The 24042-nt window shown below is 55.1% G+C and overlaps 1 protein-coding gene across 4 annotated transcripts; it reads left to right on the forward strand.

Moving 5' to 3' along the window:
- The first annotated feature begins 4731 nt into the window (after window positions 1–4731).
- On the forward strand, window positions 4732–23081 carry TRPM2 (transient receptor potential cation channel subfamily M member 2). Of its 4 annotated transcripts, none has more exons than XM_071566627.1 (33): window positions 4732–5095; window positions 6494–6760; window positions 7094–7179; window positions 7631–7799; window positions 8267–8447; window positions 8862–9028; window positions 9523–9703; window positions 10313–10374; window positions 10568–10768; window positions 11113–11215; window positions 11452–11573; window positions 12354–12704; window positions 13118–13255; window positions 13877–14006; window positions 14283–14428; window positions 14548–14660; window positions 14791–15007; window positions 15564–15682; window positions 15984–16116; window positions 16250–16421; window positions 16667–16850; window positions 17036–17214; window positions 17344–17476; window positions 17595–17682; window positions 18243–18330; window positions 18675–18826; window positions 19311–19387; window positions 19477–19578; window positions 19856–19942; window positions 20119–20224; window positions 20858–20959; window positions 21432–21548; window positions 21799–23081. In XM_071566627.1, the coding sequence occupies exons 2-33, from the start codon at window positions 6566–6568 to the stop codon at window positions 21922–21924; spliced, it is 4527 nt and encodes a 1508-aa protein (XP_071422728.1). In that variant the 5' UTR covers window positions 4732–5095; window positions 6494–6565; the 3' UTR covers window positions 21925–23081. The 4 variants fall into 4 exon arrangements, 3 of the variants coding, with proteins under 3 accessions (XP_071422728.1, XP_071422729.1, XP_071422730.1); XM_071566628.1 differs by having other exon boundaries at window positions 14794–15007; XR_011698766.1 differs by lacking the exons at window positions 20119–20224; window positions 20858–20959; window positions 21432–21548; window positions 21799–23081 and having other exon boundaries at window positions 19499–19578.
- The last annotated feature ends 961 nt before the right edge of the window (window positions 23082–24042 follow it).

Consider the following 24042-nt stretch of genomic DNA (forward strand, 5'->3'; position numbering starts at 1 on the left):
TAGATCTCTTCCAGATTTTAGGAAAGAAAAATGTTGCTATGAGGGAGGTGAGGCCCTGGCACGGGGTTCCCAGAGATGCTGTGGCTGCCCCATCCCTGGGAATGTCCAAGGCCAGGTTGGACAGGGCTTGGAGCAAACTGGGATAGTGAAAGTTGTCCCTGTCCATGGAACTAAAAGATCTTTAAAGTCCTTTCCAACCCAACTTACTCTATAATTCTGTGAAATTAAAGCATGAGTTATTCTACTGTCTGGGAGGAATCTTCGCCCATCTTCAATTCTGGGCTGAAAAATGACAATTTCCCACCCTGACTGGTGCCAAGGAATGATTGAGCTTTGTGCCAAGATCAAAGGTGGCAGCCTTGGGCTCTCAGGTCCCCATGATGCACCTTCCCTAACACTCCAAAAGCAGCAAGGCCTTTGTGTCCTGGCACCTTTTTTCTGGAAGGAATCTTTCCTCCATCTCGAATGCTCGGCTGAAAAATGGCAATTTCCCAGACCTGCACGTGCCAAGAATGATTGAGCTTTGTGCCAAGATCAAGGGTGGCAGCCTTGGGCTCTCAGGTCCCCATGATGCAGCACCATTAACACTATAAAAGCAGCAATTCTTTTGTGTCCTGGCACCTTTTCCCTGGGTGGAATCTTCATCAGTCTTCAATTCTTGGCTGAAAAATGGCAATTTCCCAGACCCACTGGTGAGAAGGAACAACTGAGCTTTGTGCCAAGATCAAAGGTGGCAGCCTTGGGCTCTCAGGTCCCCATGATGCACCTTCCCCAACACTCCAAAAGCAGCAAGGCCTTTCTGTCCTGGCACCTTTTTTCTGGAAGGAATCTTCCTCCATCTCGAATGCTCGGCTGAAAAATGGCAATTTCCCAGACCTGCACGTGCCAAGAATAATTGAGCTTTGTGCCAAGATCAAGGGTGGCAGCCTTGGGCTCTCAGGTGCCAATGATGCAGCACCATTAACACTATAAAAGCAGCAATCCCTTTGTGTCCTGGCACCTTTTCCCTGGGAGGAATCTTCGTCTGTCTTCAATTCTTGGCTGAAAAATGGCCATTTCCAGGCCCCACTGGTGCCAGTAAACGATTGAGCTTTGTGCCAAGGTAAAATGTGGCAGCCATGGGCTCTCAGGTGCCAATTATGTGGCCCCATTAACACTAGAAAAGGAGCAATGGCTTTCTGTCCTGGCACCTTTCTCCCAGGAGGAATCTTCGTCCGTCTTCAATTCTTGGTTGAAAAATGGCCATTTCCAGGTCCCACTGGTGCCAGTAAATGATTGAGCTTTGTGCCAAGGTAAAAGGTGGCAGCCTCGGGCTCTCAGGTGCCAATTATGTGCCTTCCCCCACACTATAAAAGCAGCAATCCCTTTGTGTCCTGGCACCTTTTGTCTGGGTGGAATCTTCATTCGTCGTCAAGTCTTGGCTAAACACAGCAATTTCCCAGACCCACTGATGCCAAGAAACAATTGAGCTTTGCACAAAGGTAAAAGGTGGCAGCCTTGGGCTCTCAGGTGCCAATGATGCATCTTCCCTAACACTCCAAATGTAGCAAGCCCTTTCTGTCATGGCACCTTTTGTCTCAGAGGAATCTTCATCCTTCTTCATGTCTTGCTGAAAAAGGGTAATTTCCCAGACCCACGAGTGCCAAGGAACAATTGAGCTTTGCACCAAGAGCTAAGGTGGCAGCCTTGGGCTCTCAGGTGCCACTGATGCACCTTCCCTAACACTCCTAAATCAGCAAGTACTTTGTCCCTCTTTTGCAGACTGGGTGACCTGGGGATCTCCCGGTCTTGGGGCTGAGCTGCAACTCACCCTTCCCTGGCGCCTTTGCAGACATTCCTTCCCTGGGAACTGCCCCAAAGATTCATGTCAAGAGCATTTGTGGCTGTGTCTGCCCCAGCCGGGGCAGCCAAGGACTATGTGAGGCTGCTGAGGGTGACCATGGCCCTGTGCCCTGGAGACGGATGCACAGATGGAAGTCTCATGGAAGTGTAGGTGGGAAAACTGGCAAGCACATGGTGGCCCTTTGGTACTTCCCAGCAGCTCCCTCTGAGTTGCAGTCTCTGGAGGTCCCAGGCTATCTCTAAGGGATCCCTTGGAAGAAGGCATCCTTCATGAGAACTCCACAGAGAAAGAGGCCCAAACAATGCCTTTGGGGTGTGGGGGAAAGAGGCAGGAAGGACCCCGTTTCCCCCTGGAGATCAGGGCACATGTCCTCCCTCACCAGGGCATTGGAAGATCTTCCCACCCAAGGAGAGGGGCATCCTCCATTGTCTGCATCAAGGTTCCTCCTTGTGAACACAGGACAGCCTCCACCACCCACAGCAGAGCCAAGGCAGCACCACAATGGGTTCTGGGAGGACCCAGCCCCAGACAGAGAGGAGTCACAGTTGAGAGAGACCCGGAGTGGGATCCCAGCAGAGGCTCTGCAGCACTGGCAGGAGGTTTGCTGCTCTTTGGCAGGAAAAAGCGTTCTGGATGACAAACATCAGTATGGCTGAATGTGACCTGAGGCATGGGATGTGAATGCAGCTACAGCCCCAGAGGGCAGCCAGAGTCCTCCCTGCTCCCACTTCCATCCTCCCACTGTTGCAAATTGATGTTAACTCTCCAGGAATTGCTCTCAGCCTTGCTGGTTTTTAGCTGGGCTTTTAGGAGGAGCAGTGGGAACCACCCCAGTGTTAGCTCCAGGCGAGTCCCACTGGACCAGGATGGTTTTGGCATGTGCAAAAATGAAATAAAAGCCCTGGTCTCTGGAGAACCAGCCAATGAGAGCAGATGAGCATTCCCATTAATGTGTCATTAGTGTGCAGCTCTGGCATCAGCTCCTTTGGCAGTGTGGAGGTAATTACAACCCAACTGCAAAGCATCGCACATGGATTTATTTACTGCCTTATTAGTGACATCTGTTCTCCCAGCAAAGCAACTTGGCTGTTTGCTCTTGTTCAGGGAAACCAGCAGAATTTGTGGCATGGATGGTCCGTGCTAACTCACATCATTGTGCTGGAAAGTGTGCCAAAGGGGGGGAACACAGCCCTGCATTTGCATTTGGACCCTGATTGTTGGTTTAATGTCTTGCCCCAGCACCTGAGCCCATTGCAGCATGAAGGGGTACGGGGCTTCACCCCAAACCTGAAGGACATGGCTCTGTTTGAGATCCAGCTGTCTCCCAGCACTGCTCCATGTTGTTTTACCACCATAAAATCACAGAATCATGGAGTCATTAAGGCTGGAAAAGCCCTTTAAGATCAAGTTCAACCATCAACCCAGTACCACTACCATGTTCACCACTAAACCCTGTGCTCAAGTACCACATCTACACTTTTTTTTTTTTAACACCTCTGAGGATGTTTCCACCACTGCCCTGGGCACCCTGTTACAATGCCTGACAAGCCTTTTCAGTGAAGAAATTTTCTCTAATATCCAGCTTAAAACTCCCCTGGCACAACCTGAGGCCATTTCCTCTTGTCCTCTCCGTTGTTCCTTGGGAGCAGAGACCAACCCCAACCAGACTCCCCCCTCTGTCAGGCAGTTGGAGAGAGAGCAAGAAGGTGCCCCCTGAGCCTCCTGTTTTCCAGGCTGAGCCCTCCAGCTCCCTCAGCCACTCCTCATCTGGCTTGTGCTCCAGACCCTTCCCTAGCTCTGTTGCCCTTCTCTGGACACATCTTCTCCAGCAAGATCCATGGGGATGGCTGGAACCTGGTGCTGCAGGACCCTTGGCTTGCTCCAAGCCGCAGTGTCCCAGGCTCCCAGTTGTGTCCCTGCCACTGAGCCACAGCAGCCAAATCTCTGCTGTTGCATCCACTGCCTTGGCTGCCAGCCTGGCCTATCTTTGCTGCTTAGCCCATTTCCCAAGGAAGATGGATGCTGGGTTTGTTAAGTGAATTTTGTGGCAAATGCAAGTGGCTGCACATCCATTGGAGAATGGATTCATTTAGGGCATGAAGCATAACAGGAGGAGCACAGCATCTGGAATTTGGAGGTGGGAAATACCAACCAGCCTGTGGTGTAACATGAGGTTCTTCAATAAAAGTTCATACCTGGCCCATGCAGACCAAGGCACCAGGCTGGGATGCAAAGCATGGAATTACAAGGGTAAATATTTCTTCTTGGGCACAAGATGTCCCAGCCAAATCAGGGAACCCACATGTGGTTTTACATGGGTTTCTCACACCCACCAAGTGTTCAGGTAGAACACAGCTTGACTGAGCACTAACACTGACTACCAAATCTCCAGCGACAGCAACACTTGGCAAAGCCTCTGTGTTCCTGCAGTGTCCTGCTGCTTGTCTATTGGTCCAGGTGTCCCCAGTCCTTCTGGCTGCAGTGACCGACCTGTGACACCAGACGATGCTGGGAGGGTCTCAGGGCCCTGTCAGAGGGGTGGGATGCTGTGGTACCCTGGGTGTCCTAGGGGTGTTCTTTATTCCTTGGGGACTGTTCTGAGCTCTGCAGAAGCAAAATTCTTCTCTCTAGGGCTGGGCTGTCCTTTTGTCTGCTTTATTTCAGCAGGAACATTACCAAAGTCTCCAGTAAAATTCCACTGCCTCATTACATCGCAGTGTATAACTAATATATACAGTGTATATATATATATCCATAAAGTTATTACACTTTTGTAATATAAAGGCTATTTGACAGTTAGGGGAGGGATTTTTCATCACACTTCCCAAACCTGCAACACACCCGAGCCTCCAGCAGTGCCGCCACTCCTTTCGGGCAGCATCGTTGTGCGGGGGTCCCACCGAGCAGCCCGTGTGGCCACAGGGACTCGGGGGGAACGTCTCGCCCCGCGTGGGGCTGACGGCAGCGGGACTGCGGGCAGCGGGGAGCGTGACTCAGCCTCTCCAGCACACTCCGGACTTGCCTGGGCGCTGCAGCTCCTCGGCAGGGATCGCTTCCGCAGCCTGATTTGCTGGGAAGCTGCCAGCCGCCTGCCACCTCCTCTTTGCGGGCAGCTCTGCCCTATTCTTCGCTCATCGCCGGTGTCTCCAGTGACAAAATGACTGGCCGGAGGAGACGGACGCGGGGCTGAATCCCGACGGCAGGCACGGAGCGGAGCAGCCGGTGATGCGGCCGGGGGATGCTGCAGGGAAGGTACGGGCAGTGTCGCTGCGGTCGTCCCAGCAGAGGGGAGGGAGGGACAGGTTCACAGACAGTGTTGGGCTTTGCACCTCGTCCCGATGGGTGCTGAGACCACCCTGTGCTGCCCAGGGGTGACCTGATCCCCAAGGTGGGGTGGCAGGCAGCATGTGCTGCGGGAGACTCTGTCATTGTCCCTGATCTCCTAAGGACAGGTATTCCAGGTGTTAAGCCCGGTTGTCGCTCCCAGGGTGCCCATGGAGAACTCAGGGTGGGAGCCCTTCCTGAATGGGCTTATGAGCTGCTTGTGTCCATGCCCCAGGCCCCCACCAGCCTGCCCAGCCTGCATGCCCGGGGGGAGTGGGGGATCACAGACAAGAATTAAGGCTGGGTTTGACCTTATTTGAGCAACTCTTTCTCAAGAAATTAGATCTGCTGTGGGTTGTGCTGATGCAGAAAGCCAGTCTGCCAAAATCTGCCTCCCAAGGTCAGTGGGGCTGGGTAGATCCCAAGGGGGAGGCTGATAAAAGGGTTTTCTCTTGCTGCTTCATGATTTTTCTTTAGCACTCCTTGTCCTCACAAGGACTCCCCACCCTTGGGTGCAATTTTGTAGAAAGGCAGCCAAAATCCTCCCTAAACCCCACAGCTTGGCCAGAGCATCACTTGAGTCTGATACTTCCTGCATTGCCTAATCCCAGCTCCCCTGAGAGGACACCATCTCCCTTCAGGCCCCAGAGACAACCAGGAGCATTTCCATCTTTGCTCCAGCAGCCCTCCCATCCCAGCAAAAGGGGCTTTGAGTGTTCAGGGAGGGCTCAGGAGTTTTGCAGCCCCCACCATGCAGGGAGCTCATGTGCACCTCAGGGCTCTCAGGACACCTTTGCAGGGCACACAGGATCCCCCCCAGAGGAGCACCCAGTCTCTGCAGCCAGTGTGTCTATACAGATTTTCCATGCAGGGCCATGCTCGGGCTGCTCACACAAGAGACCTAGTTCCTGCTCTCCCTGCTTCCAGAAATATCCCAGCTGCCTGCAGTGGAGAACAAGCCAGGAGAGCTGCAGGCTGGTTGGCTGAAGGTGCTGAGGGCCATTTGTGGACAACCCAGGGCAGTGTGGGGCATGCCAAGTCTGATTCACCATCCATGTGGCCCCTGTGTCAGGATCGTGGTGAGGGGATAACAGGTTTCCCAGGGACCAGCCTCCACCCATGGAATAATGGATAGGGCTCCTCAGTGCCTTTAGTTCATGGGTATCCTTTCTCTTTGAAGGCCCCTTTGGATGGGGTTTGGAGCAACCTGGTCTAGTGGAAGGTGTCCCTGCCCCACAACAGGCAGGGGTGGAACAAAATGAGCTTTAACGTCCCTTCCAACCCAAATCACTCTGTGATTCTCTGACTCTCTTCTGCTGCATTCAGGATGGGGATGTTCAGGACCTCCCAGCCTAGGAACAGGAGAGAGGAGGCTGAGAAGCACAAGACACAGGAGCCATGTCCGTGCGTGGCCGGTGTGCCAAGGTGCTCCCCTCTGAACTGAACAAGGTGTGCCCTGAGAGAGGAGATGACCCCACCACACACTCCAGGAAGATGAGTGACTTCGAGGTGGTTCCCAACCTGCAGCAGAGCAGCAGCAGCGTCTCCAAGGGCAGGAGGAAGGCACATTTCCCCACCGGCAGCAATGAAAAGGCAAGTTCGGGAGGTGCCGCAAGAGGGGGTGGTTGGACACACGCATGGAAGAGTGTTAATGAGTGGCTCATTAGCAGGAGCATTAATAATGGATCGTGTTAGTTTTAGGGACAGACAGACACCCCCTAAATATCTGAGGTACATGCCCAGCACTCATATCCCCTCTCCTGTGAGTATACCTGGCTTTGTCCTTGTAGACAGTGATGGAGCTTTCATCCTTGACATCCAAAGAAACATCCAGATGTTCTCCCACCACCTGGGTGTCTGCCCCTGGCATAACTTCTGGCCCTTTCCAGGAAGCCTGACCCCTTGCTGCTCTTCCTGCTCCCTCAGGAAAATCTTATCTCCTGGATTCCTGAAAACATCCGGAAGAAGGAGTGCACCTACTTTGTGGAAAGCTCCCAGACATCAGATTCTGGGTAAGTCAGACAGCTCTTCCTTCCCCTCCCCTGTCAGGAGAGCAGAAGAGAGTGTTGGTGCCAAAGCTACAGCACTAGAAAATCCCACCTTTCTGTCACAGGGATTCACAAATCCCTTTTTAACTGGTTCTGCACCCTATTGCGTGTCATCACATGGCTGAGATTCTGTGTCCCAGTGAAAACCTTTCCAATGCTTTTGCAGGTAGTCACTTCAATCTTAAATATTTCTGTACTAAATCTCTACAGGTGGAAATACCTATTCTTCTTTTCCTAAATTTCTCACCCAAACAACACCTTTGTTTCTGCACGAGTTTTGAGCTGGAGGAGGGGCTGGGTGGGAGATGTGGGTGTGCAGTTCGTAAGGAGAACAGCACCTTCTGCCCAGACTGAGGCTGGGCTTTGCCTTTGGAGTTTGGGCTGTTCTCAACGAAGTTGTTGGTGTGTGTTTCAGGAGGATCGTGTGTGAGTGTGGCTATCTCAGGGAACAGCACCTGGATGATGCTGCCAAACCTCCCATCTTCCTGGGGAAGGAATGGGACCCCCGCAGGCACATCCAGGAAATGCCAACCGATGCCTTCGGTGATATTCACTTCACGGGCCTGGGGCAGAAAACAGGGAAGGTGACCTGTTTTTTTCCATCCGTGGTGCATGGAAAGCCAGTGGGTGGGTCTTGCCATGGTGGATGGTGTGGGAGTATTTCCTTCCTGAATGAGAAGGTGGCATTGCCCCAAAGGCAACACTGACCCAAGCAGAAGAGGGAGGTGGGACAGGACTCCACCCTCTAAGTGTTAGTACCTTTCTGAAACCACAAGGCTGCTCTTCACACTGTGAGACCCACGATTCAAGGAGTGGCTGTTCCCTGCCCTCATCCTTAGGTTTGTCTTGGGAATGTTCATTCACAGGAAAGCTAATGGGAACAGGGTCCTGGAGAAAGTCCTGAAGCAGCAGCAACATGACTGTGCTGGGGAATGATGTTGGGAGGCCCTGTGTTCTTTGGTGGGACAGGAGGGATTGTGGTGGAGGTGCCCTTGTTACCTTGACCCCATCGTTTATACCCTAAATATGTGAATGATCCCTTTTCTTGCAGTATGTGCGTGTCTCCTCAGACACCCCTCCACGGGTCATCTACCACCTCATGACACAGCACTGGGGCCTCGACGCACCCAACCTGCTCATCTCAGTCACGGGGGGAGCCAAGAACTTCATCATGAAGCCAAGGCTGAAGAACATCTTCCGGCAAGGGCTAGTCAAGGTGGCCCAGACCACAGGTAAGAGATCACAGAATCATAAAATTATGGAGTAATAGAATGGTTTGGGTTGGGAGGGACCTTTAATAAAGGTGATCTGGATGCAGAGGGTCTGTCTCCCTGTGATTTCAGCAGGTGAGGGACGTGTCACCTCACCATGGTAGGTGTGGTGAGTTGGGCTGTCCTGGAGATGCTGAGCTGGTCCAGGAGACCTGTAGGTCCCTGTCTGACCACCTCCACCAGGGCTGGGCTGTTCCTGCTCAGTCACTGCAGATGCTCAGAGGGGGCTGGACTGAGAGAGGTGGTGAAGAAGGCATGTCCTGTGCTGCCAGGGCAGGGATGGAGCATCCCTGAGGACCTGCAGCAATATGGGGGATGCTTGGAGATTGCTGCGAGCAGAGCCTCTCCCTCCCCATGCCCCTCTGTGACCCCCAGGAGCCTGGATCATCACAGGGGGGTCCCACGCTGGTGTGATGAAACAGGTGGGAGAGGCAGTGCGAGACTTCATCCTGAGCTGCAGCCACAAGGAGGGCGAGATTGTCACCATTGGCATTGCCACCTGGGGGACCGTGTACAACCGGGAGAGCCTCATCTGCCCCATGGTGAGCCAGGCAGAGCCAGAAGGGGATTGCTTTGCTTATGACTCAGCAGACAGGGAAGTCCAGCCAAGGACTGTGGTGGGAACAGCTGCTTCTAGATGTCACTGTGCCTGGCAGTCCCAGTACAGCCCAGCTGCACCAGGAGTGGTGGCTGTAGAATCGTAGTCACAGAATGGTTTTGGTTTGAAAGCACCTTAAAGATCACCCAGTTCCATGGATGCCATGATCAGGAACACCTTCCACTAGACCAGGCTGCTCCAAGCCCCATCTAACCTGGCCTTGAACACTACCAGGGATGGTCCTGGGCTGGAATTTGCTTGTGGGTGTGAGGGTAGGTGGAGCAAGGCTGACAGGAGCACTGTGGGGAACAAGGGGGGGCTGTTTAGCCAGCCTGTCCCCAGGTGCTGGCCCAGTCCTGTCCCACACGCTGGTTACTTTGGCTATCAGGTGTTCCTGTGCCAGGTTTCTCCCACAGTCTCTCCTCCTGCACCTTACAGGGTGGCTTTCCTGCTGAGTACGTGCTGGATGAGGAGAACCAAGGCAGCCTGTCGTGCCTGGACAGCAACCACTCCCACTTCATCCTGGTGGACGACGGGACCCACGGGAGGTACGGGGTGGAAATCCCCCTGCGGACCAAGCTGGAAAAGTTCATTTCGGAGCAGACCAAGGTGAAAGGAGGTAACAGCGACACACAGCCCAGCCTGAGGCAGGGATGTGTCCTTCCCTGGTAAGGGTGTCCATTCTGGGCTCCAGGGAGAGGCTGGGGCTTCCCAGAAGGGTCTGGGCAAGTGGTCTGAGAGCATTGCCATGATAAAAGTAGAACCTGCTTTCTCAGTGGTAACACAGATCAAAGAGCCTTTCACTGTCAGGTGATTGACTTATGGGCCACCAAAGAGGTCCCCAAACCTTGTGTTGCTGAGCTGAGTCATTTCCAAGGGAGTTTCCAGGTGGCATCTTCTTGCTGTGCAAATGATCTTCTGTTCTAACACATACACACACATGCTCCAGCAGCATGAATCATGGAATCACAGAACATCCTGAGTTGGAAAGGACCCATAAGGATCCATCAGTCCAACTCCTGGCCCTGCACAGGACACCCCCAAAAACACCATGTGTCTGATCTGACATGGCACACAATCACTTGGTATGTTTTCCCCACCTCTCCTGAAGCCTGACATGTCAGGGACAGTGCTCTCACCTTGCCTTTCCCAACCCACCACTCAGAGGGGACCACAAAAGTGGGATCTGCCCTGGGGGGAGGTGACCCTGGGTTTTGCTTCCCTGCAGGCGTTGCCATCAAGATCCCCATCGTGTGTGTGGTGCTGGAAGGAGGCCCTGGGACTCTGGATGTAAGGAACTGCTTCTGCTGAGCTGAGGGGGGAGTGATGGTGGGGGCAGCTCCTTCCTGGGGCTCTGCTCTCCTATCAGAGTGAGCTGGTGCCACCCTGACAGGAGTGCTGGGAGCAGCAGTGTGGTCCTGGGCTCAGAGAGGGTCTGCTAGCTCTGGGTGTGATCAGGACCAGCCTCCCCACCCTGTTGCAGACCATCTACAACGCCATCACCAATGGGACCCCCTGTGTGATCGTGGAAGGGTCTGGGCGTGTGGCTGATGTCATTGCACAGGTGGCCAACCTGCCTGTGGCCAAGATAACCATCGCTTTGATCCAGAAGAAGCTGAGTGTGCTCTTCCATGACACCTATGAGCTCTTCACTGAGGGCAAGCTGGTGGAGTGGACCAAGAAGGTGAGCTCCTTGCAGGCTCCTCTGAGTTTGTGGAGACTGAAGGGGTCCCCGAGGGTCCTGGCCCATGAGCAGAAAGGCTCCCAGTGGGAAGTTTAAGGCTCATCTGCCCCCAGCCATCCTCATGATTGTCCTGGTAGGCACCCCATGGCCTTGAGCTCTGTTCCTCCACTGCCTGCCCCTTTGGGCAAAGAGGACCAGGGGGACAAAGTCTGGGGGACACAGCACAGGGGCTCTGCAGGCAACCCAAGTGGAGTGAGGAATTGCCCAGCACAGGGCAGGGGGCTGTGGGAAGCAGCAGGGAGGAGATGCTGCTGCTGATCTCTTGCCGACGGCTCTCATTGTAGATCCAAGACATAGTGCGGAGCCGACAGCTCCTGACCATCTTCAGAGAAGGCAAATATGGCCAGCAAGATGTGGATGTGGCCATCCTCCAGGCCCTCTTCAAAGGTGAGGGGTGGGGGGCTGCTTGGGAGGATGGGGCAAGGGGAACAGGATGGGGTACAAGTCACCTCCTACAGCTGCATGACTTACAGGGTCACCAAAGGGGTCCCCAAAATTTGTGGTGCTGAGCTGGCTGAGAGAAGATGTTTATCCCAAAGACCTACACCTCCAAGGGGCTTCCTGGTGATGTCTTCTCACCATGTAGATGATCCTCTGTTCTAACACATGCACTTTGCATGCAGCATCCCGAAACCAGGACCACTTCGGTCGTGAGAACTGGGACCACCAGCTGAAGTTGGCTGTGGCCTGGAACAGGGTGGACATTGCCCGGAGTGAGATCTTCACCGATGACCATGACTGGAAGGTGAGGCAGTATCTGTGCTGCTTGTCTGGTCAGCATTATAGCTTGTCAGGACTGTGAATATGGAGGGCACTTCTCACCTCTGCTGTGCATGGGGAAAGTTTTAGAGGGAATTACTCTTGGACCCTGAACTCCCACTGCATTGCCAAGGGCTCTTAATCTGTCCTGTTTTTCAAAAGTGCTCCCATGCAGAGTTCAGAGCCGAGCAAGGTTATCCATCGGTTCTGATGGATCTGTGGGATTTGGAAGGGATTTTCCTATTTTGGTCACCATTTTGGGTTCTCCCAGCTCATGTACCTTAGGTGTGACTGGGAAGAGGTGGAGGGAACTAGGAATCCAAAACTGAAATATTTGAGGATATATGCCCTGGCCCTGGAAGTGTTCCAGGCCAGGTTGGACAGGGCTTGGAGCAACCTGGTCCAGTGGAAGGTGTCCCTGCCCATGGCTGGGGGTTGGAATGAAATGGGCTTTAAGGTCCCTTCCAACCCAAACCATTCTGTGATTCTGTGATATTCATGAACTTTGGAAAGGTGATCTCTGCCCTATCCATCCCTCCACCCAGCAGCCAATAGAACAGAGGGCTCCACTGCCAGAGAAGAAGGTGTACTAATCCACCAATGTGTCACTGGGGATGTCTCACAAGTCCCAGTACTTCCCAGATGCTCTTTCACATCCAGAAAATCCTTGTGTGCTCAGGGATCAAATCTTCCCCCTGAGTGAGGAACCTGGTGAGGTCCTGTTCTGAGACCATGGAACCCCTCACCTCTGCCTCTGGCCTGCCAGCCCACAGATCTCCACCCCATGATGGCAGCTGCCCTGATTTCCAACAAGCCAGAGTTTGTGAAGCTGTTCCTGGAGCAGGGAGTGCGCCTCAAGGAGTTTGTCACCTGGGACACCCTGGTTTACCTGTATGACAACCTGGCACCGTCCTGCCTGTTCCACAGCAAGCTGCAGAAGGTGCTGCTGGAGGAGAGGGAGCACACAGCTGGCTCCAAAATGCCAAGGCTCCAGCTGCACCACGTGTCCCAGGTGCTGCGGGAGCTGCTGGGCTGCTCCACACAGCCTCTGTACCCCAAGCCCAAGCAGACGGAGCGGCCCCGGCTCTCCATCCCCGTCCCACACATCAAGCTGAACGTACGCACCCCCAGGTTACCTGAGGGCAGGGTGGCAGTGGGGAGGGAGCTCTGCCACAGGGAGCTGTCCTGGAGGCTGCAGCTGGGTCTCTGTCCTCTTGTCTGCTCAATAATCCTACTAAAAGACCCTTAAAGGCCTGCCCAAGTCCTGTGCCCTGCAGTCCAGGTGCAACTCCCACCCTCCCACACCTTCAGCACCATGTGGCTGCACGACAGTGGTGGGCAGAACCCAGTGGGGTGGATGCACAACTCGACATTGTCCTGGCCCTAGAAAAAAAGGCATTTCCAGGGTGAGCCCAGTCTTGGCCACCCCTCTGTCTGAGCAAAGTCTCTTGCATGAGTGGGGGAGGCAGCATGCAGAGTTTGGGTGTCTCTGTGCTGAGGGAACAGGGCTGACCATCACACACCTTGCAGGTTCAGGGGTCGAGTCTCCGGTCCCTCTACAAGCGCTCTGCTGGCCGAGTCACCTTCACCATGGACCCTGTCCGTGACCTGCTCATCTGGGCTGTGGTCCAGAACCGCAAGGAGCTGGCAGAAATCATCTGGGCCCAGGTATCACAGCCCAGAGCTGGTGGTCCTGCCTCAGGGACTCAGGTGGAGCCAAACCTTCCAGCACCAAGGGCAATGGTGGCACCTGCTGGGATTTGGGATAGCAGGCAAAATGTCCCAAGCCTGACCCCAGCCAAAGGGGGAACACCCTGAGGGCACTAGGTGTCCATCCCCAGCTGCAACGAGGCCAGATCCCTTCCTTCCTGGCCAAAATGGGAAGAGGGGATGTGCTGGGCCAGAATTGGGCTAGTCCTTGCACAGGCTGAGAGAGGGTTGAGCGCACAGGGGCATGGCAGAAGGGGCAGAGAAGGCTTCCACCAATAAACAGCATCCTGGGACAAGAGGCAGTGTGGGGGGATGGCATGGTGAGCATGCTGAGGAGTCACTCCACCCTATTGCCTTATGCATCCCACAAGGAGGGCAAGGTTGTTCCCATATTCCCTGTGGCAGTGGATTACCCAAAGGGGAGGCCAGCTGAGCCTTTGTCATGGCAAACTGTCCATCCTGAGCACCAGTCTGCTTGGGACACCCTCCTTCCCTCCTGTGGGAGCTGGGGAGGGCTTGGCAGGATTGCTGGGATTTGATAGATGGTGTCCACACTCTTCTTGTCCTCTTCTGTCCCAGAGCCAGGACTGCATGGCAGCTGCTCTGGCCTGCAGCAAGATTCTGAAGGAGCTGGCCAAGGAGGAGGAGGACACAGACACCACAGATGCCATGCTGGCCCTGGCTGAGCAGTATGAGCACAAGGCCATCGGTGAGCAGGAGGGCACCAGCACCTCAGAACTGCTCCTGCACCCCATAGGGCTGGCAAACTTCACCCAGGAGGTGTCTGGAGGAGATGAGGGGTGAAAAACAGGGGTCCCATTGTCAGAGTCAGGGTCATGATGCTCCGAGGGCTGTACCCAGGTGGTGTGGGAGCACAGGGAGTACCACTGGTCTGGTGCAGTGTCCTGATCCTGCTGCAAAGGGTGGCTCTGTGGGTGCCTTGTCCTGGAACTCAGCCTCACCTCTCTGGTACCTGCCCATCCAGGTGTGTTCACAGACTGCTACCGTAAGGATGAAGAGAGAGCCCAGAAACTTCTCACCCGTGTCTCTGAAGCCTGGGGGAAGACAACATGTCTGCAGCTGGCACTGGAGGCCAAGAACATGAATTTTGTGTCCCATGGGGGTGTCCAGGTGGGTTCCCAGTAGCAGTGCTTTGAGGGGACATTCCCAGGATCCAGGATTCCTTGCAGGCAGCAGTGGAGCTCTGCCCTTCATCCCCTGTAACCAGCACTCCTCTTCCTCTCTCACAGGCCTTTCTAACCAAGGTCTGGTGGGGAAAGCTGTGTGTGGACAATGGGCTTTGGCGGGTGATCACATGCATGTTGTTCTTCCCCCTGCTCTACACCAACTTCATCACCTTCAGGTACTTCTGGCAGCTGGGACATGCATGCCCTGAGACAGGGATTTCCTCCAGTCTCCCCCTGTGGCTGGCTGGAGGAAGCTGCTGTGGCACCTCACTGAGCAGCTGAGCCCACATTCTTCCCTGCTCCCAGCAGGGAGAAGAGGCTGCAGCCCATGGGCTGCCTGACACGCCTCCGAGCCTTCTTCACAGCACCTGTTGTCATCTTCCTCATGAACATCCTCTCCTACTTCACCTTCCTCCTGCTCTTCGCATACGTCCTGATGGTTGACTTCCAGCCAATGCCATCCTGGAGGGAATATCTCATCTACTTCTGGCTCTTCTCCCTGGTGTGCGAGGAGACTCGCCAGGTGCGGGGCAGGCAGGGCCAAGGCCGGGGGGGTGGTACAGGAGAAGACACACCCTCTGGGGTCTCCTGGGATATTCCGTGCAGCTCACATTCCCATGCTGCCTCTCATGTCACCATCCATTCAGAGTGGTCCCCCCAGCACATGGAACCAGCAGATCCCTTCATCTCTCAGGCTGGAGAGTCTCCTTGGCTGCACCTGACGTAGCCGTGTGTACCTGCAGAAGAACATGGGGGTTTGGGAGTGTCAGGAGATGGAGGAAGCACCTCCTTCTTTGGGTGAATTCCCAGCAGCATGTCCACACTTTGGTTGATATTGGAGATTTTCTCAGCTTTTGCTTCAATACCTCTGTGCCTTTCTCCCCCATGCCTGAAGAGCTCCATTTCCCAGGTGTCCCCGTGCCTCTTTCCAGGTGTCCCCATGCTCCTTTCATGCCCATATAGGAAAGCCTGGGCTTAGGTTTGAGAGTCTCCAGTGATGTCCAGATGATCTGTATGGTCTCTCCCCTCTATGAGGCATATGAGTATCTTACACTCAACCCCTCTTCTCTTCCCAACAGATGCTGTATGATCCAGATGGACTTGGGGTTGTGAAAATGGCTTCCCTGTACATCAAGGACTTCTGGAATAAATTGGATATCTGTGCCATCCTAGTCTTTATTGCAGGGCTGACTTGCAGGTGAGCTGCAGAGCTCGACAGTATTTTCACAGAATCATGGAATCACAGAGTGGTTTGGGTTGGAAGAGACCTTAGAGGTCATCTTGTTCCAAGCCCCTGCTACAGGCCTGGACATCTTCCACCAACCCAGGTTTCTCCAAACCCTGTCCAACCTGGCCTTGGACACTTCCAGAGATGGGGCAGCCACAGCTTCTCTGGGCACCCTGTACTAGGGCCTCCCAACCCTCACATTAATTCCAACGTCAATGATCCTATATGATTCTATGGTGGCACTGAGGTGTTTCTTCTCTTCCATGCCCAGGTTGATCCCATCCACATTATATCCCGGGCGTATCATACTCTCCCTGGCTTTTATCATTTTCTGCCTGCGTCTGATGCACATTTTCACAGTCAGTAAAACACTGGGGCCCAAGATCATCATTGTGAAGCGCATGGTGAGATCTCCCCTCCATCCTGCCAGGGTGATGCTGAACCATCCTGCTAATGCAGCTGGATGTGCCATCCATGTTATCCCATCCTAGAGTACAGTTTGTTCCATGACAATCCTCTTTCCCTCTGTCTTTGCAGATGAAGGATGTCTTCTTCTTCCTCTTCCTGCTGGCAGTGTGGGTAGTGTCCTTTGGGGTGGCCAAGCAGGCCATCCTGATCCACAACGAGGAGCGCGTGGAGTGGCTTTTCCGTGGTGTGGTTTACCACTCTTACCTGACCATCTTCGGGCAGATTCCCTCCTACATTGATGGTAAGGGGCTCTGGCCTGTGACAGCACGTGGCATGAGCAGGGTGGCTGTGACAAGGCTGATGTACCAAAACCATGATGTGTTGGCCCATGGAATTCACACACAGGTGGCAGATGGGATGTGGCAGATGGAGGTCAAATCCTCACCTGGTGCTGAGCTCCTTGAATGTCAGCTTCTTTCAGAGAGCTGCTTCCTTGAGACACCCTGAGGTATGTTCACCACAGAGTCATGCTGTGTTCTCCCACAGGGGTCAACTTCAACATCGACCAGTGCAGCCCCAATGGGACTGACCCCTACAAGCCCAAGTGCCCAGAGACAAATGCAGACAACAAGAAACCCATCTTCCCAGAGTGGCTGACGGTCATCTTGCTGTGCCTGTACCTGCTCTTCACCAACATCCTCCTCCTCAACCTTCTCATCGCCATGTTCAAGTGAGTCTGGGGGGTTATAGATGTGGAAGGAGCGGGATCCTGCTTGGGGGTTTATGGATGTGATGGAAGTAGCAGTTGCAGGTCAGGGATGACTGGGGAGATAATGGGTAGGAGTTGGAACACCATTCAGACATGATGTGCCTCCTCATCCCCACGGCACGGCTGACACATGGGCTCTGCCCCAGCTACACCTTCCAGCAGGTCCAGGAGCACACAGACCAGATCTGGAAGTTCCAGCGGCACGACCTGATCGAGGAGTACCACGGCCGCCCCCCTGCACCCCCACCCCTCATCCTGCTCAACCACCTGCAGCTCCTGCTCCGGCGGGGCTTGCTCCGCCGGCCACCCACACACCACAAACTCAGTGAGCACCAGCACCCCCCTCCTGCCCTCTGCCCCCTCCTCAGGACATGAGGCTGGGCACACGGGCTGCAGTCCTGCGGCTTGGGATGCCCAGAGACCTGACAGCACTGCTGTCCCCTTCCTCCTGCAGAGGAGAAGCTGGAGAAGAATGAAGAAGCTGCTCTCCTCTCATGGGAGATGTACTTGAAGGAGAACTACCTGCAGCACCAGCAGTGCCAGGAGAAGCAGAACACAGAGCAGATGATCCGGGACATTGCACAGAGGTACTGCTGCTTCTGAGACAGATTGTTCCTTCCATCTTTCAGTGCTCTGAGCAGGGAACAGTTGGAATCAGTGCAGGAGTGGCTGCTGAGGGTGTTCCAATTTGCACTGTCCCTCCAGGGTTGATGTACTGGCAGAGCTGCTAGACTTGGACCGGGTGAAGAGGACAGGGGTGGTGGAGCAGAGACTGGGCTCTCTAGAAGACCAGGTGAGGCAAAACCAGAGCAACTACCCAAGAAAGGTGAGATTTTTCCAGGGTCTGAGTCAACTGAACCAGAGTACAAAATCTGTGTGAATCAATATCCCTTCAGACAGTTTGAGTTCCCTTGTCATTAGCATCCAAAGGGTAAAGGTTTATGGGAAATGTTCTGGGAATAGGATGCAAGTGGGAAGTGGTGGGATGAGCCACTGCCTCCACTGGTCATCCAAACAGTTAGAGCTGGCCCAGTTCTTCTCCTTGGCCTGAGAGGACCCTCCAGACCTCTTGGAGATGGGGACTCTCTGTGAAGCTGTCCCACACCCCACATGACCACCGGGGTGCCCAGGGAGCTGACCCAGCTGTGGCATCTCGTTTCCACTTCCATTTCTACCTGCTTTGTAAAAATATTTCGCTGGAGATGTTTTTCCAAGACAAGCGTCAGGACACAGCCAGGATCACTGCTGTCCATGGGGCCTGGCAGTCAGTGCCAAGGGCAGCAGTGCCTTCTGCCAGGGCTGGATCCTGTGGTACTTCTGGGGCAGGGGGTGACCCTCTCCTGTCCCCCACAGGTGCATCAGAGTGCCCAGGCCCTGAGGTGGATGATGCAGGCGCTGCGGGGCAATGGCTTCAGCTCAGGCGAGGACGTGCCGGCCGTGGGTAAGCAGAGCCCAGCTCCACCCCAGCAGCACTGGGGCAGTCCAGGGCCCCAGACAGGGGCTGAGTAGCCCCTTGAACCCCTCTTCAACAGCAAGGCAGAGATTCCTTTGGCCTTGGGAGCTCTGGTGGCTCCATGGGGCCATCCAGCCCCTCCTGTGGCTATTGCCACCCTCCCTGAGGTTTCTTCCAGGATCTGTTGAGAGGGAAGGCAGGGTCTCAGTCCCCAGGGGACACCAGCAACCTCTTGGAGAGACCCAGCCAGTTCCCTCAGCAGAGTCCTGGTCCTCAGCACTGGACTCAGCATCCTGTTTTGTGGGACCCTGCTGTCTGTGTCTGTCTCACAGGCTCCTCTAAAGCCTTGGACTTCAGAAAGGTTGACCTGGAGGGGAAAGCTGAGGAGAGCCATCCCCCCTACCATGTGCTTGCCCGAAACCTCCTGTACCCAGGGTCTCACACCCTGCGCTTCCCTGTGCCCGATGAGAAGGTGCCCTGGGAGGTAGGAGCTGTGACCTGGGCAGTGGGGCTGGGAGGAGGGGGTGTGGGGCAGACCCTGGCAGTGGTGGGCAGAGGAATAGACCTATTGTTGTTGCACTTGGAAGCTCCTGTTCTTCCAAGCCCTGAGACAAGTGATTTCCTGAAACAGCTGCACTGAGGTTCTCCCAGACACAAGGGCATTGTTGCTGCTGGGATGCCCTGGGGGTGCTTAGTTGGAAGCAGAGGGCACAGTCACCTGTCTTTGCATTTCCTGAAGCAGGGCTGGATCATGGTCAGTCCAGCACTGACTTCCATGTGGGCATGAGCCTGTCAGCTGAGACCTTGAGCCTAGCCCCCAGCAGAGCCCAGAGCATCACTTGGGCAGTGATGCCACAAACTGAGCAGGGGAAGACACTGGGGCATAAGGTGTTCCCAGATGTCCCAGTCCCTGCCTGCCACCAGAACAGGGAGACAAGGGAGTCGTGACACAGCCACGTACTCCACAGGTGGACTTCCCGCTCTACGACCCCCCTGCTTACTCAGCTGAACACAAGGACATGGCTGTGCAGGACCCCTTCAGCCTGTGAGTGTCCCCCTATGGCTCCCCACTCCTCCACCCCTTTTCTGGGTGGCACAGCCAGCCCTCCCTGCTGGGCTGCCTCCCACCCCCAGCTCCTTGGAGTCTCTCCTGAAGATCAACTACAACACCATGGATGGGCTGATCGACCGGCAAAGCTTCCACGGGCTCTATGCCGTGCAGGATGGGCTGCCACTGTGAGTGCCACCACCACAGGGCTCTCTGGGAGCTGGGGTGGGATGCAAAGCACTGGGAGATGGAGAGTCTAGGAGCACCTGGGTGCACCCATTGCATTCCCGCTTTCCTACGGCTAATGGTGGGGCAGAGATAATGGCTTGCATCCTCCTCAGGGCTGATGCCCAAAAAACCACCACAGCATCCCAAAAGAGGCGGGGTGCAGTGGTGGAGAAGTGCTATAGGGGTGCACAGAGGGACTCTGGGACCATCCCAGCGCCCTCACTGTTACTCTGACAGGAACCCCATGGGCAGGACAGGGCTGCGAGGCCGTGGGAGGCTGCACTGCTTTGGGCCCAACCATGCCCTGCACCCAGTTGTGACCCGGTGAGTGCGTGGGGACACAAAGGTGTCCTGCTCCAGCACAGGGCTGGGCATGTGGGGTGGCAGAGGGGGCGTGGAACCACCTCGGAGGGACTAGGATCTGGCCAAACCCAGTTCTGCCAACGCTGGGAGGAGGGGAGCCAAGTCCAGCTGCAGCATGACAGGGGCCTCTCTCACAGCTGGAGGAGGAATTTGGATGGGTCCATTATAAGGAAGAGCCTGAAGAAGATGCTGGAAGTGCTGGTAGCCCAGTATCCACTGTCAGACGTCTGGGCTCTGCCTGGGGTAAGAGCTGGGGGAAACCAGCTGGTGCAGAAGGGGCTGTGGAGATGGGAACAGCAGAGGGATGGATGGATGGATGGATGGATGGATGGATGGATGGATGGATGGATGGATGGATGGATGGATGGATGGATGTCCCACAGAAAATGGGGAATCACAGGTGCATGTTGCAGCCTTGACTGGATAGGTTCCACTGACCCTCCTGCAGAACATCTGCATGCCAGGGGTGCTGGACGAGCAGTGGTCCCATTACATACACCCACTCACCCTGTGCTGCTGTCTCCTGTCTCTCCCTCCTCCTCCTCCTCCTCCTCCTCCTCCTCCTCCTCCTCCTCCTCCTCCTCCTCCTCCTCCTCCTCCTCCATGGCTTCAGTTCTCACATGTCCCTCATATGGGCATGTTAAGTCACTGGCAAAGCATCCTTTGGCAGGCCTTGGATCAGGCAAATTCAGACAAATTCTGCTTGGGCAGAGCTGAGGACTTTGGGCAGGGCAGGGAGGAATGAAGGCGCCATGAGAGCTTGTGGCATCTTCTGCAATGGTGGTTGGCAACTGCCTGATGGCCAAGCTGGTGGCAGGGAGGGAGGCTGTGCTGTGCTGATGGCAGGCCCCATGGCTGACATCTGCTTTGGCACAGGGGTCACTGGAGCCGGGTGAGACACTGCCACTGAAGCTGAAGTGGATCCTACGCCGGGAGTTCTGGTCCCAGTTCCAGAACTTACTGAAACAAGGCACTGAGGTGGGGGGCACGCAGGTGTCCCAGGGTTATTGGGTCATATGAGCATCCCAGTGGGATGGGGGCATGCAGACATTACCCTGGCACAGGGGCACACAGGTGTCCTGGTGGCAGAGGCACAGGGGGACGTCATCACAGTGCAGAGACAGGTGGACAACAGGAGGCCCCAGGGGTGCATCACCTCTTGGCCACTGCTCCCACTAAGGAGAAATGGCTGGGGGAGGTGGAGACATGCTGTAATGCATGTGTGGGAGGCTGGGAGCAGCACAGAAACCCTGGGGGTGGGCTGCCCACCCCACTGTGTGTGCCTGCTGCAGTCTCTCTCCATGGCTCCAGCTGCAGTGGGAACGGGGCACTGGTCTCCAGTGGGGCAGAGAAGCTGCAGAGCAATACCCCACCACCCCCAGGGCCTCTCAGTGCCCTCACAGATGTGGTGAGGGCTCTGCTGATGTGGCAACTCCATCACTGAGCACAGGTGCACAAGGGGTACCTCGATGACCCCCGCAACACGGACAACGCCTGGGTCGAGACCGTCGCTGTCAGTGTCCACTTCGACAACCAGAACGACGTGGAGATGAAGCGGCTGAATTCGGTATGGGGCTCTCGCCCCTGGGGCTCCCTGACCTGGCTCTCAGTGGGCCTGGGAAAGGGGAGACAACATCTCCAGACCCAGATCTCATCAGTAGTGGGATTCTCCAGCTGTGCAGAATGGGGGAAGAACATGGGGATGAACATGGGGTGGCACCCCAATGTGTGCCCAAAAAGAAAGGGCAGGAGGTTGGGGACTAGAAGTGCTGTTGAGCATGGCTGGCATGGCCTCTCACCAGTCTGTCCCCTTCCAGTTCCTGCAGGGTTGCGACCCGGAGCTGTGCATCCGCTGGCAGGTGCTGGACAAGAGGATCCCCCTGCATGCCAACCACAAGCTGCTCCTACACAAGGTCTCAACCCTCCTTGGTGCCTACTACTGATGCCTCAAGCACAGTCCAGAGCTCCTGCTGCTCCAGACCAGGTTCTGGCTGGGACGTGCAGCTCCACCCCACTTCACCTTTGAGACCATGGGAGCTGCTGGAAACAAGGTACTTTGGGTGCTGCCATGAATGTACATTGCAGGTCTCTGGGAGTAAAGTGTCCCCTCCCTGGGGGCAGGGGCTGCCTGGACAGTGCATCCCAGTCACCTGAGAGACCAAGCTCAGCCCCAGCTTCTGTCTTGGTGCTTCCACATTAGCCCACAGCACTGGCCCAGAGCTTGGGCCATGCAGATCCATGGGCCTGTTCCTGTGAGGTGACCCTTTCTTCAGCTCCAACCTGCTCTCCACTTCGGGGTGGGCACTGGGGGCTCACCAGCCCCAGCTGCTCCTCCACCAGGATATCCATCACTGCTCCCTGCTCCTGCTCTGAACCCTGGCAGTCCCCCTGCCACAGATCCCAAAGGATTGCTCAAGAGCAGGCTGGGAGTCCCTCCTGTGGCATCTGTCTCTATTTCTGGTTGCTTCAGACCCAGCAACATGGTTCTGAGCTGTGACTCAACACTTCCAAAGGTGTGAGCAGCTCCTGGCTTATATATCTGTGGTTTCATAGCTCCACACAAGCCCACCTGCCATGCCCCACACTGATATGTGTGTGTGTGTGCTGAGCACCAGCTTGTAGCTGAATTCCCTCCCTCTGTCTGAGCCAAAGCACTAGCTAAATGTCACCTGCCTGTCCCCATCCCCTGGTGCACATGGACGGAAAGGGGCAGCTTGCTGGGACAAAGATGATCCATGCTCTATGGTCCCTTGAACAGGTAGGGACCAGAGAGGGACATCAGTCTGTCAGTCCCAGACAACCCTGCTTTTAAGGAGTCTTTCACATTTTCTGTTGCCTGCCATGGGGAGAACAAGGCAGAGTGAAGACAATTTTTGGTCACCCAGAAGAGACCCACAGCATCAGGTTATGCTTGGGACTGCTCAGAGCAGGATTTTGGTTTCCCCACCCTCTCCCAATGGATCAGACACTGGCCAGGCTGGGCTATTCATCCCACACTGGTGGCCACCACAGCACAACTGCAGTTTCACCAGTGACACACTGGGGCGAGTGGAGGGGGCTCACTCTGGCAATGTATTCAACCCAGCTCAATAAACCATGTATTAAATAACTGCAGGCTGGTGGTCTCTCATGGCTGTTTAACCAGGGACCATTCCTGAAGACCATGCTCGGAGCACACTTCAGGATGAACCCAGTTTGTGTGTTCCCACCCCAATCTTGTTGCACAAACTCACTTAGCCTGTAGACTCACCTGTAGCTGCGGTGGAATCACAGCATGGTTTGGGTTGGCAGGGACCCTAAAGACCATTGTGTTCAGTTCTGGGCCCCTCAGTTCAGGAAAGAGATTGAGGGGCTGGAGCGGGGCCAGAGAAGAGCAACGAGGCTGGAGAAGGGACTGGAGCACAAGTGCTGTGGGGAGAGGCTGAGGGAGCTGGGGGTGTTCAGCCTGGAGAAGAGGAGGCTCAGAGGTGACCTCAGCACTGTCTGGAACTCCCTGAAGGGAAGTTCTGGCCAGCTGGGGGTTGGTCTCTTCTCCCAGGCACTCAGCAATAGGACAAGGGGGCACGATGGGCTCAAGCTCTGCCAGGGGAAATTGAAGTTGGAGAGCAGAAAGAAATTCTTTGCAGAGAGAGTGCTCAGGCATTGGAATGGGCTGTCCAGAGAGGGAGTGGATTCCCCATCCCTGAAGATTTTTCAACTGAGATTGGCCATGGCACTGAGTACCATGATCTGGTAAAGGGACTGGAGTTGGATCAAGGGTTGGACTTAATGATCTCAGAGGTCTTTTCCAACCCAATCGATTCTATGATTCTGTGATTCAAATCCCATGCCATGGGCAGGAACACCTTTCACTAGACCAGGGTGCTTGAGATCACTTGACCTATTTGGAGTCAAAAGGGGACTGAGCTCCAAGGCAATGGCACGACACCTTCTACCATTGCTCGTGGTTTGATGTCTGCTCCTGGTCTCCCATCCCTGAAAGGGATAGAAGACCATCTACTGAGTGCCCACGTGGGTGGGGGAGGTCCAGGCTAGAGGCATGGCTGGAGAGAGAAGAGAGT

This window comes from Pithys albifrons, chromosome 11 (assembly GCF_047495875.1).
Source record: "Pithys albifrons albifrons isolate INPA30051 chromosome 11, PitAlb_v1, whole genome shotgun sequence".
Taxonomy (NCBI): Eukaryota; Metazoa; Chordata; class Aves; order Passeriformes; family Thamnophilidae; genus Pithys; species Pithys albifrons.